Source organism: Heteronotia binoei, chromosome 11 (genome assembly GCF_032191835.1).
Source record: "Heteronotia binoei isolate CCM8104 ecotype False Entrance Well chromosome 11, APGP_CSIRO_Hbin_v1, whole genome shotgun sequence".
In the NCBI taxonomy this organism is placed as follows: Eukaryota; Metazoa; Chordata; class Lepidosauria; order Squamata; family Gekkonidae; genus Heteronotia; species Heteronotia binoei.
In genome coordinates, this window is record NC_083233.1 from 9,049,614 (window position 1) to 9,068,578 (window position 18,965).

Genomic DNA, 18,965 nt, shown 5'->3' on the forward strand with positions numbered 1-18,965 from the left:
TTTATCTTCCTCCCCCACAACAGGCACCCTGTGAGGTGGGTGGAGCTGAGAGGGCTCTCCCAGCAGCTGCCCTTTCAAGGACAACCTCTGCCAGAGCTATGGCGGACCCAAGGCCATGCTAGCAGGTGCAAGTGGAGGAGAAGAAGAAGAAGAAGATATTGGATTTATATCCCGCCCTCCACTTTGAAGAGTCTCAGAGCGGCTCACAATCTCCTTTATCTTCCTCCCCCACAACAGGCACCCTGTAAGGTGGGTGGGGCTGAGAGGGCTCTCACAGCAGCTGCCCTTTCAAGGACAACCTCTGCCAGGGCTATGGCTGACCCAAGGCCATGCTAGCAGGTGCAAGTGGAGGAGTGGGGAATCAAACCCGGTTCTCCCAGATAAGAGTCCGCACACTTAACCACTACACCAAACAAGGCCTGAAACTTCTCAGGTACAGATATGGATATTTTCTGACATTCTCATACAATAGATGTTCCTGATTCCAGGATTCAGACAGAGGTTTTCCCCAGCTGAGATCCAGCAGTGGGACACTGCTGAATCTGGGATTTGGTAAGAGCGAATCTGGGGTTTGGAAAGAGCAATCTCCCCTTCACATATCTGCGGAAGTGTGCTGTGACTCACAAGAGCTCAGATTGAAACCAAGGTTGTTAGTCTTTAAGCTGCTACTGGGCTTCTGGTTTATTCTGCTACAACAGACTAACCTGGCCACCCCATGCAAATTTTACCACTGACCCGTGAGGGGTTCCACGCAAAACCAAACCAAACCAAAAATGCAACATTCATCGCCGAGTAAATAAGAGGACTGATCTGATTAGAAGTATCATATTGAAGAAGCTGTGTACAGTGTGCAACCTACCTCCCAGTCCAGAACTGAGGCCTGCCACTGTGCAATCTTGTCAATGTTTTCTAGCCTCCTTTTCCTCTCATTTATCTGCTGAGTCACGTTCCTCATGACTGCCAGGGCTGCAGCCACGTATCTGTAGTCACTGTTGGGGAAAAGGTAGGTTTTGAGATCACACGGGATATGCAATGGAAATTTCGGCAGATACGTTGTGCGTTCCTTCGTATCCTAGACTGGTTGGCACCAACACCCTCCTCACAGCATCTGTGGCTGATGGCTCTCCATTTCTACCAGATCCTATTTTGCTGCAGAAGGCTCCAGCCCTGTTCAAACAAAGGGGTCTTCTTCTACACTGGGCCGATATTGACCACCCCGACTTCCAAATGCAAGTGTGTACAGAGCACTGGAAGGTGAAAACTGGGTGACAGTGGCAAGGGCTGGAGGCAGCTGGGCTTGCAGTGCTGAAAAACAGGGCTTCTCTGATGTTCGGGATTACTGTCAGCTAGATGATCCACAACAACCCAGTTCCACAAGGGAAAGTGTGTGTGTGTGTTCGTAGGAGGGCTGGATAAAATACTTCTCATGTAAACCACTTGTCTAAGAACATAACATAAGAACATAAGAGAAGCCATGTTAGATCAGGCCAATGGCCCCTCCAGTCTAACACTCTGTGTCACATAAGAACATAAGAGAAGCCATGTTGGATCAGGCCAATGGCCCATCCAGTCCAACACTCTGTGTCACATAAGAACATAAGAGAAGCCATGTTGGATCAGGCCAATGGCCCCTCCAGTCCAACACTCTGAGTCACATAAGAGAAGCCATGTTAGATCAGGCCAATGGCCCATCCAGTCCAACACTCTGTGTCACATAAGAACATAAGAGAAGCCCTGTTGGATCAGGCCAATCGCCCATCCAGTCCAACACTCTGTGTCACATAAGAACATAAGAGAAGCCATGTTGGATCAGGCCAATGGCCCCTCCAGTCCAACACTCTGTGTCACATAAGAACATAAGAGAAGCCATGTTGGATCAGGCCAATGGCCCCTCCAGTCCAACACTCTGAGTCACATAAGAGAAGCCATGTTAGATCAGGCCAATGGCCCATCCAGTCCAACACTCTGTGTCACATAAGAACATAAGAGAAGCCATGTTGGATCAGGCCAATGGCCCCTCCAGTCCAACACTCTGTGTCACATAAGAACATAAGAGAAGCCCTGTTGGATCAGGCCAATGGCCCATCCAGTCCAACACTCTGTGTCACATAAGAACATAAGAGAAGCCATGTTGGATCAGGCCAATGGCCCCTCCAGTCCAACACTCTGTGTCACACAGTAGCCAAAAAAAAAAAAAAATTATATATATACACACTGTGGCTAATAGCCACTGATGGACCTCTGCTCCACATTTTTATCTAAACCCCTCTTGAAGGTGGCTATACTTGTGGCCGCCACCACCTCCTGTGGCAGTGAATTCCACATGTTAATCACCCTTTGGGTGAAGAAGGACTTCCTTTTATCTGTTTTAACCTAAACTGCTCAGCAATTTCATCTGCCCACGAGTTCTTGTATTGTGAGAAAGGGAGACAAGGACTTCTTTCTCTACTTTCTCCATCCCATGCATTTCTACACTGGACCAACATTGGCCACCCCGACTTCCAAATGCAAGTGTGTACAGAGCACTGGAAGGTGCAAACTGGGTGACAGCGACAAGGGCTGGAGGCAGGAAATGTTAACAGAGTGTTCACTGACTGAAATTCCCTATTCAGATCTCAAGACCGTGTGGCCTTAGGCAAGCCGCTATTATCTGGTGATGGAAAGCGCTATCAAGTCACAGCTAACTTGTAGTGATCCCCTCATGAGGCTTTCAAGGCCAGAGAGGAACAGAGGGGTTTCTCCATTGCCTGCCTCTGCCTAGTGACCCTGGGCATCCATGGTGGTCTCCCACCCAGGGACTAATCAGGGCCAACTCTGCTTGGCTTTCAAGATCTGATGAGACTGCGCTACCCTGGGCCATCCAGCACTATTAGCATTAGCCAAATCCTCAGTATGAGGGTTGGAACACTGGCCTGCCTTTACAAGGCTGCCCTACAAATTACAGAAACAGTGTAAGCAAAGCAATTTGACTGTATAAATGGGCATGTACGTTTGATTTATTGAAAGTTCTTCTCCCCTGGCTTTGTACCAAGACTGAAGATGCACCAGCGCCACTAACGTTAATTTTTGAAGTTTTTCAGGAATTGACAGAAATGCCTTGCACTTGTATTAATTTTTAAACTCTCCTTTTTAAAATGTTTGTTTCTATCCATCTGATTTTCTCACGGCGACACAGTCAAGAAACGTAATCCACGGGACTTCTGATGAGCATTTAGACTGAGTTTGCACTCCACCCTCATCTCCTCCCTGCCACAGAGAGCATCAAAGGGTGATTAACACATGGAATTCCCTGCCACAGGAGGTGGTGGCAGCTGCAAGCATAGACAGCTTCAAGAGGGGATTGGCTAAACATATGGAGCAGAGGCCATCAGTGGCTATTAGTCACAGAATATTGTTGGAACTCTCTGTCTCGGGCAGTGATGCTCTGTATTCTTGGTGCTTGGGGGGGGGGGGGGGCACAGTGGGAGGACTTCTAGTGCCCTGGCCCCACTGATGGACCTCCTGATGGCAGCTGGTTTTTTGGCCACTGTGTGACACAGAATGTTGGACTGGATGGGCCATAGGCCTGATCCAACATGGCTTATCTTATGTTCACCCAGTTATAGGGTTAAATCAGGGTTCCCCAACAAGCTGCCCATGGGCACTATGGTGCCAGCCAACCTTTCTTGGGGGCCAAGAATATCATGGTGTGACTGAAGGTAAGCTGCAGCAGCCATGTCACAGTGGCTGTGGTCGCCATTTTGCAGCTGTGCCCACCATGCTGAGTCAGAATTTCAAAGGTGCCTGCAAGCTCAAAATGGCTGGAAGATCCTCAGGTGAATTGGAAGCCGAAAGCAACACAGCTGGAGACACTGGGTTGGATTCAGACTCAGCTGACAACTTCCCCACTAATCCCCCCTTCCTGCTGCATATCCACCCACCCCCATGACATTCTTCAGGGACCTCAGATCCCTCAGAAGCAGCATTCGCTGCAGATCAGTGGGCTGAAAGGGCTGCAGGGAGGCAGGGAAGTTCCATCCTGCCATTGGAAAATGTAGTCTGGATCCAACCCTTGCGACACTTCAAGAAAAACAGGCTGACCTCGTCCATTCAGACTCCAGCACTGCAGGAAATCTGGACTAGCTATCCTTGCAAAGCTGACAAAAAAAGGAGCCATTCTCATCAGATACTGAGTAGGTTCTTCCCATTAGTTAACTTTCACTTCCTGAGAAATTATATGCTGCCCATTTTAAGATAAGGCTGCATCACTGGATGATAATTTTTTCTGTAAATGGACCAGAACAAATTGGTTTTCAGGAAAGTTCCTCTACACTCCCCCTCATGCTTCTACTTTTTTCCTGTTTGGCAGATAAACATATTTCTCTTAGTTGAAAGCTACATGCTGCTTTCATTGATTTGTGTGCTGCATTGGATTTGATTTGATTTCTCAATCATGTCTATGGAGCAAACTTGAATAGTTACATATACCGCCAAGACTACTATTTTTAATTAAATATCTGTACTTTTCATTTTGTTTTGGTTAACTTTAGATGCCCCATTATAGGAAACTATTCCAATCTAATTCCGGTAACAAAAGGAGTTCAGGGCTGCATTTTGGTCCCAGATCCTTTAAATCTGTATTTAAATGATCCCTCTCAGTTGAAATCACAGTAATTTCCATCTTCCTAAACCAAATGCTCATCATCTGCCAGTTTTATTGAACATGGATGATGCTGTGCTATTATTGTGTACAAGAGTAGGGTTGGACTGTATACTTTTTTATTATGGCAAATTTTTGTCAGTGTAACCAGTCAGTTATTAATTACAGTAAATCAAAGATTTTAGTTTTCAGAAAACAGGTACATACAGAAAAGTCAGTCAGCCTTGGATAATTAAAGGGCATTTGTTATCCTGGGTTTCATTTGACAGCTTCCAATGTCAGGTCTGCTCATCTTAAGTCATGTCGAAAATATCTCTGGGGAGAAGTGCTCGTGGGCCTGTATGTTAGTTCTGCAAAGGTACTTTGGGGCCCAGAGAAGCATTGATTTTAAGACAGGAAAGTAAATTCATAAATTCTTCTGAGCCTCCGTCTGAGCAGCAGCAGCAGCAGCCTTGCCCATGGGCTCCCCAGGCACTTCCTTTCCATGACTTTCTACTTTACGACCTGCCCCTCCTCTCTGTCTTCCCGGCTCCTCCCAGACCCCCTTCTAGGATTTCCCACCATCCCCTTCTGAACTCCACTCCCCCTTCTCTGGGACATAAAGTGTCAGACTAGGATCTGGGAAATCCAGGTTCAAATCCCCACTTGTGCCAGGAAAGCTCGCTAGGTGATCTTGGGACAGTCCCATAGTCTCAGCCCAGCCTACCTCACAGGGTTGCTGTGAGGATTAGGGGAGAACTACGTAAGCTGCTCTGGATCCTCACTGGAGTGAAAGGCAGGGTATAAATGAAGTAAATACCTAAAGTTTCTCACACAAACTTTCCCATATCCTAGTGCTGACCAATAATCTGTTCAGGCTACATGCATGTTGAATTTGGTCTCGACATTCTGGATAGAGCTCTGGGGTGTGAGCCCCAAGGTTTACCGAGTCTCAGGTTCGAGAAAGCACTTGTCTCTTCTGTGCAGATGAACTACATGTTCCCCTGGAGCTTGCCCTTATTATTCAGAGCCAAGGAAGACATTTCTTGGCTCCCGAGCAGCATCGTCTATCTAGCTGTGGTCTCATAACAGATTAGAATAGCAAATCCAAATGCATAGCAGCAAGGAATGAAGGCAGGATGAGTAACTGAGCTGCCAGCCCAGAAGACATCAAGACAGAGCCCGGCTGGATCAGCTGTGCTGTGACAGGCCTGTGTGGGGCTGCTGAGGGATCCAAAGAGAGCCACCCCCCAGCTTTTTGCTCTAACTGCAGATCGAGGCAAAAGCCACGCTTTCTGCTTCCAGGATGTGCGTGATTGTAGTAGGACCGAGTGAAAATAGCCTCCTGTCAGGACGATCAGTCTTTTGAAAAAGTGATGCTGGAATCAATGCTATTGATTTCTGGCTTATGCTTTACTTTCCATTCCAAGAGACCTTGATGTGTATTTCAGCCAGGGAGACAGGCAGCGCTGCCTGCAGTGGTGACACTGGAATTTATGATTAACTCTGGGCTTGCTATTGACTGTTGACTAATGAGATCAACGCCGAATGTCGCCAAGCAGAGGCTCTCTTGTTTCCTAGCCCCCTCCCATCCTGTTCCATGGCTTCTTGCTTCCTCAACAGTTCCCAAGGCAGCAACTACAGGAGAGGACCCTGGAGGCTTCAGGGCTGCACCCAGACGTTGCACTAAAATGGGATTAAATGCTACAGGAACAAGTCTCGGGAGTCTCTGAGCTCTCCCTCCTCCTCTTGTGGCCGGCTCACACTCTGAACACTGTCTGGTTCTCCACAAACCATGAGATGGGATGAGGAAAGGATGGTCTGCTGTCCTTTCTACAAAGTTTGATCTGATCCTGGGTTGGCTACCTAACCGCAGTTTGTTCTTTTATTCAATTGGGCGTCGTGGGAAATGGCGCTCTTTTGGGATCTAGGCAGTACTCAGCCTTGAAGCTGCACACAACAGGAGGAGAGGGCATGAACCCAAGAACTTCCTAGTGTTTCTTCCACAATCACAGAATCTGTCCCAGCCAGATGCAGCTGGGACTCGCCCAACCTGTCTCCCAGAGGCCCCGAGCGACACAAAATCACCCTCCTCCACAGCAGACCCAGTGCTAGAGAGGTAGGAAGGGTTTAAAGGAGAGGTCAAGGAGGAGAAGATGGAGGCAGATACTGAGAGCCAGGACAGAGAGAAGGGCGGCACTAACAGACCAGAGGGGCCCTCCAGATGAAGTTAATAAGGCCGCCCATGGTCATTCTGAGACCTCAGGCCTCCCCTCCTCTGAGGCTCAGGTTCCTGTTATGCTATGACCAGCAGCAAGACACGCCCCCGCCCCCCCGGGGCAGAGGTGGGGCTCAACAGAATCATAGAGTTGGAAGGGACTTCCAGGGTCGCCTAATCCAATCCCCTGCACAATGCAGGAAACTCACAAATACCACCTCACATACCCCCAGTGACATCTGCTACATGCCCAGAAGATGGCAAAACAAACAAACAAACAACAACAACAAAAATCTCCAGGATCCCTGGCCAAACTGGCCTGGAGAAAAATTTCTGCCTGACCCTGAACTGGTGAACAGCATTTCCCTGGAGGTGTAAGAAAGGGCCATGAGAACTAATCACTGATGCAACCTTTCCTGCCCTCTTTCTCACGATCTGCCCAAGTTCACAGAATCAGCATTGCTGTCAGATAATCATCTAGCCTCTGCTGAAAAACCTCCAACGAAGGAGAGCTCAGCAGCACCTCTGGAGGAAGCCTGTTCCACTGAGGAACTGCTCTGTCAGGAAGTTCTTCCTAACCTTTAGCTGAAAACTCTGTTGATTTCAACCTGTTGGTTCTGGTCCAACCTTCTGGAGCAACAGAAAACAACTCTGCACCATCCTCTACATGACAGCCTTTCAAGTACTTGAAGACGGTGGTCATATCACCTCTCAGTCATCTCCTCTCCAGGCTAACCATACCCAGCTCCTTCAGCTTTTCCTTGTACAACTTGGTCTCCAGACCCCTCACCATCTTCATTGCCCTCCTCTGGACTGATTCCAGCTTGTCTATACTATGACTCCACAAGAGGGTTTCTGCAAAAATAAAGACTTTCTTTTGTTTACTACAGAATTTGTTTTCTATCTTCAACTCCTCCCCCCCCCCTATTTGTCAGATGGCAAAAATGAAAGATGCAAGTGCTACGGTAGGGCTTTTTTTGTACAAAAAGGCCAGTAGGAACTCATTTGCTTATTAGGCCACACCCCCTGACACCAAGCCAGCTGGAACTGTGTTCCTGGGCATTCTTGCTCAAAACAAACCCTGTGCTAGGGTAACATAGGGCCCTGCAGTTTCTCAAGCATTTATACTTTTTTCTTATAGAAAATGAATATATTTACACTTTTAAATTCTATAAATATGCCAGATAGTACAATTTTATATATTATGCTGTAAATGTTGTTCAATCAGTAAAAGAAATTTAGGTTTGATAAAAAAGCATTGCGTATATTTCAATTTCCCACCACATTTCCATCTCCCCCCAATCCCCCACCCCCAAACTAAACTAAGCCAAACGTGTGACTTCAACATTTCTGAACATTTCACATCTTTAGCTCCAACTAGTTGCTAAGAACCCTTCCCCATTCCTTACAGATCCAAGTCGTTTTACAATGGCTGGGATCCAGAGACATGCCTGCGGGAATATAAATAGCTTTTGTGTCGATCCACATGTGCAAGTTCTTGGGCAGCACCTACCGCTTTCTTCCCTATATATTCAATTTCCCAGAAATTGGTCCCAAGTGGAAATCCGGCACAAGTGGAAACACCAGTGGGGATACAACAATTCTGACTTAGCACAAGCGGCTACCATGGTCTTTTCCTTGTGTTTCCACTTGGGCGGGAGGAAATGTTGTGCTGGATCACAAGAAGCTGACTTATAGGCTGGTTTCACACTGTGAAATTGACGCAATTCCATCTTGTTGCCAAAAAACCCGCTTGAGTTTGGTCCATTTCTGGGCTGTCAGAAAGCCGCCCTTGAAGCAGCAGGATCCTGACAGCAGCCTGTGGATGCCCATTCACACTGCTAGTGCAATTCATCCGCAGACTCACTGTGGAAAGGGTTGTTTTTTTTAGAAAAGTCCCCCGTGTGTGCACTCAAGCAGAGAAGCACACAAGCACTCCTCCAAGAGGGGTGAGGAGAAACACTGCCCCCCCCCCCCCGCCATGCTAGAAATGGCCTGGTGTGATCACACAGCTCTTCCGCTTATGAGTTGTGCCCGGACATCCAGACAGCCTCTGATTATGTGACCTAGTTGCGATTCAGGGGGAAACTACTGGGAAAATCCAGGTGGCTTTTTAATCCAGATAGGAGGCATCCGGAGACAGGGTGAGAACGGGTGTGGCTCCGGGGGCAGATGTGCTCATGCGGTCATGCACATTTAATCCAAATGGGAAGTGGGGCTAGGTTGGGCTAAATCTCTTGTGTGAAACCACCCACAGTGTATCAGATCACCCATCCATCAAAGTCAGGATTGTCTTCTCAGACTAGCAGAGCTCTTTCACGTCAGTTGATGCTTGGTCCTTCCAACTGGAGGTGCCAGGGATTGAACCCGGGGCCTCTACCACTGAGTCACAGACCCTCCACGATTCAACCCTGCTTCTGGGCTCTGTATGCTCTTGGTTGCTTGGCCTCTTCAAGCCTCTTGGACAGTGAAACGACCCTTGGCACTTACCGTGAGGGGTCCTTCTCCTAAGAGGACAGGAGGACATCTTGGGTGTTTCCCACCGTCCAATCAGGGAGGCAGGAATCTTTAAAAACTTCCCCTTCCTGTGGATGTGGGAACCACCCTCCTTCCAGTTCGGGTGACTCCGAGAAGCAGTAAAGAACTCTTGCAACCATCGCTGCTATGAAAAAAGGTGAGCTAACTGGTGGTCGGTACAAAAACTTGGCATGAGCCTCCCAAACCGACTGAAATAAACTCGTATAGAAACTGAGAAAAAACATGTAAACTACAGGTAGCCTGTGTTAAAGAGTAATCAACAGCTGTAGGTGAGACTACAGGAGAAGAAGTTAGATCCAGATACATAGATGCTGCCCAGGGTAGGACGATAGAAGAAGGGGAGGGCAAGATGTCCTCCTGTCCTCTTAGGAGAAGGACCCCTCACGGTAAGTGCCAAGGGTCGTTCTCCCTAAGAGGCGGAGGACATCTTGGGTGCTCCCATAGCAGTATGTCATACAGGGTGGGATCGTCCTACTCAGGCAGCACGTGTTGCAGGATTCGTCTGCCAAAGTTGCGTCCGCCGACACATATGCGTTCAACTTATAGTGTCGGATGAAAGTGGAGATAGATGCCCACGTAGCTGCCTTGCACACCTCCTCTATGGAGGCATTCCTGTTGAAGGCAGCATTGGTGGCCGCACTCCTGGTTGAGTGTGCAGTGATCCCTGGTGGTACTTGAAGGTTTAACGCCTTATACGCCTCCGATATACACTGCTTGATGGCGTAGCTAATTGCTGATTTGGACATCTTCTGTCCCAGTCTAGGAGCCGCTATATTAATGAACATGAAGTCTAATTTTCGGATAGATTCAGTTTTGTAAGATAGACCTTAATTGCTCTTCGCACGTCTAAGGTATGCCATGTGCGCTCCTTGGGATGCTTGGGATCCGGACAGAAGGATGGTAAGTTGATCTCTTGACTCTGATGGAATCTAGAAGAGACCTTCGGTTGGAAGGTAGGGTCCGGATAGAGGACCACCTTGTCCTTGTGGAACACACACACAGTTCCCTCTTAACCGATAAGGCCCCGATCTCTGAAACTCTTCTGGCCGATGTTATTGCCACCAGAAAGATGGTCTTCATACGCATGAACTTTAGGAATACAGAACTTAAGGGCTCGAAAGGAGGACCTGTTAGGGCCGAGAGTACCAGGTTCAATCTCCAGGTAGGAAACCGATGTACTTGTGGTGGAGAACTCATGGAGGCTCCTCTAAGGAAGCGTCGAATATGGGGGTGAAATGAGAGGTCCACGCCGTCCACCTGCTGGAGAACTGAGGATAAGGCTGCCACCTGACGTTTGAGGGTAGCTGGCTTCAATCCAGAATGGAGACCGTCCTGAAGGAACTGTAGGATCTTGGGGACAGAAGGATGCAACGGGTCCACGGCTTTTCTCCGACACCATCTGTGGAAGGCTTTCCAGGACATGTCGTAGATCCGCGTTGTGGAGCTTTTTCTGGATGCTAGGATGGTGATCGTCACGTCACTTGCATAACCAAGATCTAGGAGAGAGCACCGTTCAACCTCCAAGCGGTCAACCTCAGCCAGTCTGTATGAGGATGCCACACCGGGCCCTGTAACAGCATGTCTGGACAGATTGGTAAGTGAAGCGGCTCCGCTACTGACATCTGTTGGATTGATGAGAACCAGTGACGTCGCGGCCACCAGGAAGCAACCAGAATGACGTCGGCCCTTAGCAGCCTGATCCTTCCGAGCAACCTCGGAATGATCGGGATTGGGGGAAAGGCGTATAGAAGGCCTTGCGGCCAGGGAGAAGTTAATGCGTCCGTGGCCTCCGCTTGGTAGTGGTAGTACCTCGTGTAGAATCGAGGAAGCTGGTGGTTCTGAGAAGACGCAAAGAGGTCCAACACCGGCGGGCCGCAGCGTTAAGAAAAGCTTCTTGTTGGGAGACCACTCTCCCGATTGAATGCTCTCCCGGCTGAGCCAGTCCGCCTTGATATTGCAAGTCCCCTTGATATGCTCCGCCCTTATGGACTTTAGATGTCTCTCCGCCCATTCGAACAGTTTCACGGCCTCCTTGCGAAGGAAAGTCGACCTGGACCCCCCTTGATTGTTTAAATAGGCATTGGCAGCGATATTGTCCGTTCGCACGGAGTTCCAGAAGGTTGATGGGAAGACTCGCCTCCTCGGGTGTCCACTGGCCCTGGGTAGGTATCTCGTTGAGGGTCGCCCCCCAACCTGAAAGTCTGGCGTCCGAAAGGAGCTGTATTTCCTTCTCTACGAGGAACGTTCTCCCCTGACGCAGGTTGTGGTCCTTCGTCCACCACAGGAGACTCTCCTTGACCTTCTTGGGAACAGACAACGACATAGGGCGCTTCTCCATGATCTGGATCTGATAAGGGCGCAAAAACATCTGAAGTTGTCTGGTGTGAAAAGCGACCCCATTGAAGCGCCTCCAGATTTGAGACTAGAAGACCCATAAGTCGTGCCAGGGTCTGGAGAGATGACAATGGTTCCCGCACTAACTGGAGCACCAATGCCTTGGTCCTCAGTATCTTGTCTTCTGGGAGGAAAACAGAATTCATCCTTGTGTCGATGACCATACCCAGATGTTGTAGCCTCTGGGACGGTTGTAAATGACCCTTGGGAATGTTGATTATGAACCCGTGTTGTTGAAGACAGGATATGGTGTGTATAACGTCCTGCTCCGCACTCTCCCTCGACGAGGATCTTATCAGCAGGTCGTCGAGGAAGGGGTGCACATGTATCCCTCTCTGTCTGAGGATTGCAATCAGGTTCACCAACACCTTGGTGAACACCCGTGGTGCCGTCGCCAGGCCGAAGGGTAAGGCTCTGAATTGGTAGTGAGTCCCATTTACGCAAAAAACGAAGAAACTTGCGATGTGCTGGGAGGATTGGAATGTGCAGATATGCCTCTGTTAGGCCCAGAGAAGACATGTAGTCCTGATGGTGCAGGGACTCCGTTATAGATTTGAAGGACTCCATCCTGAAGTGACGGAGGTTGATATGTCTGTTTAAAAAATTTCCAACGTCCAAGCATCGACCCTCGAGGCCACCCACGCCTGCTGGAAGTGTAGTAGACGGCCCCCCACTGGAATAGAATTCCAGTCATGCTTTGTTGGGCTTGGGGCCCTTCTCAAATTTGTCGGACCTATCGGGCTGATTCCTCTGGAATCGTGAATTGGAGAAGCCCTTTTGGAAACTCTGTTTGGACTGTCCCCAGGTTGTTCTTCTGAAGTCCTGTTTTGGATTGGAGAAGCTGGAGGAGGCACGAAAGGAACCAGACCCGAAGCTTCTCTTATCGGAGCGGCGCAGATACTTGGGCATGGCCTTTTTCTTATCCCGTGTTTCCACCAGGATCTTATCCAGGGTGTCTCCAAATAGCTTTTCTCCCTGGAATGGGTATGCTGACACGATGGACTTTGAGTGCACGTCTGCCGGCCAAGCCCGGAGCCATAACCCCCGCCTTGCTACAGTGCTTGATGCCATTGCTCTAGCGGAGAAAGTGAGGGCATCCAATGAGGCATCCGCTGAAAATTCGGAGGCCCTAAGGAGTCTGCTGGTACCTTCCAGGACCCATTTATCCACGTCCGGCAGTAGCTGAGTAAGCCGTCTTATCCAGACGATCGCTGCTCTGGAAACTATAGAGGTGGCCGCAGCTGCCTTGATGGCCAGAGCCGTAGCTTCGTGGCTCCTCTTCAAGGCCAAGTCTATCTTTTTGTCCCAGTTGTCTCGCACCAAGCCATGGCCATCCTCAGCTAACAGACTGTAAGGCTGTTAGGCTAACAGACTGTAAGGCTGCGATTGGTGCATCCACCAATGGTACTTGCAGCATATCGTTAGCAAAGGCAGGTAATTCATAGAGCTTCTTGATAGAATTAGGTACCTGTCTGTTGGTACTAGGTTTGGCCCACTCAGATTTCAACTGACGCTCAAAGAACACAGGGAAGGGAAAAACCTTTTCAGAGGATCTGAATCTGGGGAAAAACTCCGTATTTCCCTTGGGTTTGTTTCTGGGGTTGGCAAGTGGGTGGGGAGACTCCTGCTCCTCGGGTGATGCTTGTAAGTCTAGAGCAGACAGCACCTTGGCTAAAAGAGGTTGGAACTCTTCTGCCTTGAAAAAAAAAACCGTGATGAGGGTTCCGGAACTGCAACGTCCTCTATCTCCTCATCAGATAAGAATTCGCCCTCCTCCCGATCTCCCCCATAGGAATCATCGGAGTGGGTCTCAGAAATGGATCTTTCGCTCTCCATCTGGTCACAGAGCAGAGGTTTCTTTGAAGCCCTATGGTGGCTGGAGCTACCTCTGGACCTCTTTGGAGAAGGTGATCTGGAGGGGGAACTGGACCTGGGGGACCTGGGTCTCCTATGGCCAGATGCCCTGACTGCTGCCCCCACCGTCTGCTTTATTGATTCAAGAAACTCAGTAAAAAAGGAGGGCCCCATAAAGGGTACGTTACCCAAGCCCGACTGGGGCTGGCAGGTCTGCGTGGCTTCCAGCGCAGGTTGGATCACATCTGCAACTGAGTCTCCCGCCAGGAGGTTGGCATCGGGACGTTCCTGCGTCTGGAAGCTGCATGGCTGAGGTCTGTCCCCGTTTCGCGCCTTTTTGCGCTCCCCAAGATGGCCGCTGCCAGTGGGGAAGAGCCCTGACGAGGAAGCCTCCTCCGTGGCTGGGGAAGACCAGCGCCGCCTGCGTTCGCCTTTGGGTTTTCTCGCCCCTACAGGGCACGTTGCCGGTAGCCGAGGCAAGCTTAGAAGACATGCCGGCTCCGGAGGCGGGCCTCTCGGTTCCGCGCCAGGCGTCAGGAACCAGGTCGTCGTCCATGAACGCGTCTCTTGACCGACGCGTCATTTTCCCTCTCCTCTGCGGCTTGAATGCTGTGCGCTCGGCCGCGGCTTGAGTTTAAACAGCCGCGCCGCTTCTGAAGCGCTGAAGAAAGTGGGGGGGGAAAGGAGGCAGAGAAGCTGAGAGGGACTGAAGGACGGATTGAGAAGGCAGAAAAAGATCTGAGGTAGAATATCAGGAGATGAACAACAAGGTAGGAACTGAGGGGAAAGAAAAAGTATCTTTTTTTTTTTTTTTTTTTTAAAGAGATAGGCAAGTAATGAGAAAGGGTAGGAACCTAGCCTAAACGCTGCTACTCCCTGTCGAGGCAGGAAATAAACTGGAAGGAGGGTGGTTCCCACATCCACAGGAAGGGGAAGTTTTTAAAGATTCCTGCCTCCCTGATTGGACGGTGGGAAACACCCAAGATGTCCTCCGCCTCTTAGGGAGAAGTTGCCTTGCACCCAAGGAAAGTACCACCCTTAGCAGGATGGATCTGCAGAATCCAAACCCAAGAAAGAAAAAACAAACTATTTTGGTGTCAACAACACACACATTTCTCAGTAGGCACTGGCCTACACGAAGCTGTGTTTTTGAAAGTGCTGCTATTATTATTTTTTTTAATAATATTTTTTTTTAAATGGTGGAACTTTTATTTGTGTATTTTATTAAAAGGTAAATTGAAAGTTTATTTAATGTTAATGCTGTCTGATTAATCAAGGATAACTTCCAAGTCATTCAAAATGGTTTAAATGGATTCCTCTAGCCAAACAATGCAGCCTTTCAAAATAGGAAACTTTTTAGAACAGAATAAAAATATAACTAAGCAGATAAAAGCGAGAAGTATATGCCCCCCTTCCCCCTCATCGGCTAATTCTGATAGCCCTGGTCAGTAAGTCTTTCACAGCATTTCTGAGATACCCTTTGCCCTGGATACAAAGAAGGTCCATGAAGTCTTGCAGTAGAGAATGTTGGATTAGGTCTGAGAAGACCCAGGTTTCAATCCCCACCTTTGTTATGAAGCTCACTGTGTAACTATTTATTTATTTAAAACATTTATTAGACACCTTTCGTCCTGATGGAGCTCAAGACAGCTTACAGTATAGACAAAACCCCATAAATTTACAGATAAAACCCCCAAAATTTAAAACTAAAATTTAGGACTGCTAGTAATTTAATCTAATGCAGACCTAAATAAAACCATCTTCAACTGCCTCGTGGAGATCCACAGTGAGGGCACCGGGCACACCTCCCAGAGGAAATTGTCCTGAAAAGGCCCTCCCATTCATGTGTATCCAGCAGACAAACTTCTTTGATTGGTGGGACAGTCAGGAGAGCCTCTCCAGGCAGGAATGTCTGGGACAAGCCAGGAGCCCTGAGTCATTCGTTCTCTCTCAGACTGACATTGCAGAGTTGTGGGGAGCACAGAATGGAGCTGGTGGAAAATCTGAGCTCCTCACAGCAAAGACCAGAGAGACTTCAAGAGATGTTTTTTCTCCCTTCATATTCCATTACTGTGGGGCAGCTGAGCTCTGAGAACCCCTGACCCATGTGCAAGCAACCCCCTCCCCACAGTACCTGTGGTCCTGGGCAGTGTACTTCAGCAGTTCTGCCAGCTGCAAGGGGTATTTGCAGATCTTCTGCACCGGGGTCAGAAGGAACCCGTCAATGGCGATGTCAATCATCTGCTGCAAGAGACGGCATGCTTCGAAGAAGTGCTGGTACCGGCCATCTTTCATCAGCTTGGAGAGCTCCATGCATGCATCCAAATGGTTGTTACAGTACTCAGAATAGATCCAGAAGCCATCTTGCTGCAAGAGGGGGCAGAGAAAGAAAGAGAAAGAGTGCATGTGACACAAGCCATAGAGCATCAGCTGCTCAGCTCTGTAGCAACTCCAAGAAATCCAACGGCTGAGGAGGGGACTGCCTCTGAAAAAGGCCCAAAAGTTTCAATTGATCTACAAGGCAGCAGTCAGGTTACCTGTTGGTGATAGGATACAAAGGTCTGTTCTGGTGGCCCCTGGAGAAGGGCCGTGGCTCAGTGGCAGGGCACCTGCTTGGCATACAGAAGGTCCTAGGTTCAAGTCCTGAGCTCTCCAGTAAAGCCCAGATGTGAAGGACCCGAGTGCAAGACCCTGGTGGAGAGCTGCCACCAGTCTGAGTAGACAATCCTCACCCTGAGGGTCTGATAAGGCAGCTTCATGTGTTCCATCTATTGTTTCTCAGCACAATTCAAATACCTGGTTCTGAGCTTTAAAGCCCTAAATGGCTTGAGGGCAGCGGACTCAAAGGATCACCCCCCCACCCCTGTTCTGTCCAGCCCACCAGTTAAGAGCCCTGCTGCCTGTGCCCTCGTCTGCAGGGTCAGATGGGCGGAAACCGGAGACGGGGATTTTTTAGTGGGAGCAACTCAACTCTCGAAAGCCCTCCACCTTGAGGCCTGGCCAGCATCTACCTGACTGTCTTTCAGGCACCAGGCACAAACATTTCATCCCACCCCAACCTTTAACTCAGGGGGTATGGTCTGCTTCTAAACCTCAGGGCCATCTGTGATTTTATGGGGAGGTACGTATGTATGATAAAATGCCATTGTATTATTTTGCCTTGGGGCCCTCAAATGGGTCTCCAGAGGTGGCATTAAAATGTTCTAAATTTAAACTGGAGACAATGTGGATTAAAGTCACACACACCTGCCTTCCAGGGATATGGCCAATCTGGTCCTTTAAATAAGGTTAGAGGACACACTATCAGATTTTGTGGCAGTAAATTCCATCACTTTGTGCTGGATAAAGAAGAACAATTTCACATGGGAAATTTCAGGCATTTCTGCCAGTGCTGAAGAGATCAAAGCATGTAAGCACCTGAAACAAGGAACTTATTTCCAGAATGTTTTATTTTACAACTTGATAATACATAACTCTAATGTGTTTCCTGTGATTTTTTAGCAATACTTTAAAAAAAAAGTTTGAATCTTCCTTACATGGTAGAGTTGCACATGATTGTACCCTTGTTTCTGAAATGAAACTGAGGCATCAGGCATCCTCTCCTTTATCTGATTTTTGTACAGGGCACTGTGCCAGTGAGGTTTTCCACAACTACCTGTTCCTTGAGGTCCTTTGTATCTTTTTTTCCCTTCTCTCCACTTCCAATATACATGTTGTCACTGATGGAACACTGCTAAACCAGCAATCTTGCTGCAATTATACACTGGGATGCATCAAGATTTGTTTGTGTAGTGTTTCACCAATGTGCAGAAGAGCACGCAGGGATTGGTCAAACACAACAAGAATCTGCATGTAACCATACATAAATAACATCTGGGTTTTTTTATCAGTACACATATGCTCACTGCTAGCCAAAATGGGAAAAAAGATGTAATTCAATGGAAGCAAATGAGAATTGTATCCAATTCTAATATTAATTTTAGAACTTCTCCATGTTAAACTGGAATTTTAATGCAAGGAGGGGCAGTAAACAGTAGGAATCAATGGACAATTCTCACAATGGAGGGAAGTAAGCAGTGGGCTCCCCCAAGAATTGGTGTTGGGGCTGGTACTATTTCATTTATTCATCAATGAGCTGGAATGGGCGGGGAGGTGAGTAGTGTAGTGCCCAAGTTTGCAGATCACACAAAATTATCCAGAATGGTGAAAACCAAGGCTGACTGCAAAGAAGACCTCCACAAATTGGGTAAATGGGCAACAATGTGGCAAATAAAGCTCGACGTTGTTAAGTGTAAGGCGATGCACACTGGGACAAAAATCCCATCTTTAGGTACAGGCTAATGGGGTCTGAACTTGCTGAGAGGGGAAAAGATCTTGGCATCATAGAGGATATCTCAATGAAAGCATCAATCAAGTGTTCTGCAGCAGTGAAAAAGGCAAACTCTATGTGAGGGAATATGGCCTGGGACCTGCCTACCTGAAGGCCATCTCTCCCCACATGTTCCCCAGAGAGTACTGAGGTCGGGAATCCAAAACCTTCTCGCTATCCCTGGGCCAAAAGAAGCCCGCCTTAAGTCTACTAGGGACAGGGCCTTCTCTGTTATGGCCCCTATATGGTGGAACCAGCTACCGGAGGAGGTGAGGGCCCTGTGGGACCTTACTCAGTTCCGCAGGGCCTGTAAGACAACCCTCTTCCGGTTAGCTTACATCTAACTGATACCGCAACTAATGTAGCTTTATCAGACTCTTGCTATTTATATTGTTATAAGGTTTGATGTTTTAAGGTTTTAAATGTTTTGATTGTTTTAACTGCTTATATATTTAAACGCTAATTTAATTTTATGTCTTATTATCTGTTGTGAGCCGCCCTGAGCCACTTCTGTGGGAAGGGCGGGATAGAAATCATAAATAAATAAATAAATAAAAATTAGGAAAGGGATTGAGAAAAACTGCATGATATTGCAGTGCTCCTGCATCGATCCATGGTGAGACCTCATTCGGAATACTGTGTGCGGTTCTGGCACCGTCTCTCCAAAAGGACACAGCAGAGCTGGGAAAAGCACAGAAGAGGGAAGCCAAGATGAGGAGGGGTTCTGAGCATTTCCCTAGGAGGTGTGGGACTTTTCAGTTTAGGAAAGAGGCAACTAAGGGGGGGGGGGGCATGATAGATGTTTATAAAATTATGCACGGGGTGGAGAGAATTAACAAAGACATTTTTTTCTTCCTCTCCCAATATACTAGAACTTGAGAGCATACAACGAAGCTGATGGGCAGGAGGTTCAGGACAAACAAAAGGAAATACAGAGAGCGAATAAATGTGGAATTCGCTATCAGAAGGCATCA

General features: G+C 48.2%; 1 protein-coding gene across 8 annotated transcripts in view; it reads right to left on the bottom strand.

The window, feature by feature from the left end:
- Nucleotides 1-18,965, bottom strand: part of ARHGEF9 (Cdc42 guanine nucleotide exchange factor 9) — a 497,418-nt gene that overhangs the window by 67,640 nt on the left and 410,813 nt on the right. For all 8 annotated transcript variants that reach the window (XM_060249023.1, XM_060249022.1, XM_060249025.1 and 5 more), the window contains 2 exons: nt 15,757-15,989; nt 860-989 (listed from right to left, as the gene is read on the bottom strand). In XM_060249023.1, coding sequence (XP_060105006.1) covers nt 860-989; nt 15,757-15,989 — 363 coding nt within the window. The remainder of the gene's footprint in view (nt 1-859; nt 990-15,756; nt 15,990-18,965) is intronic.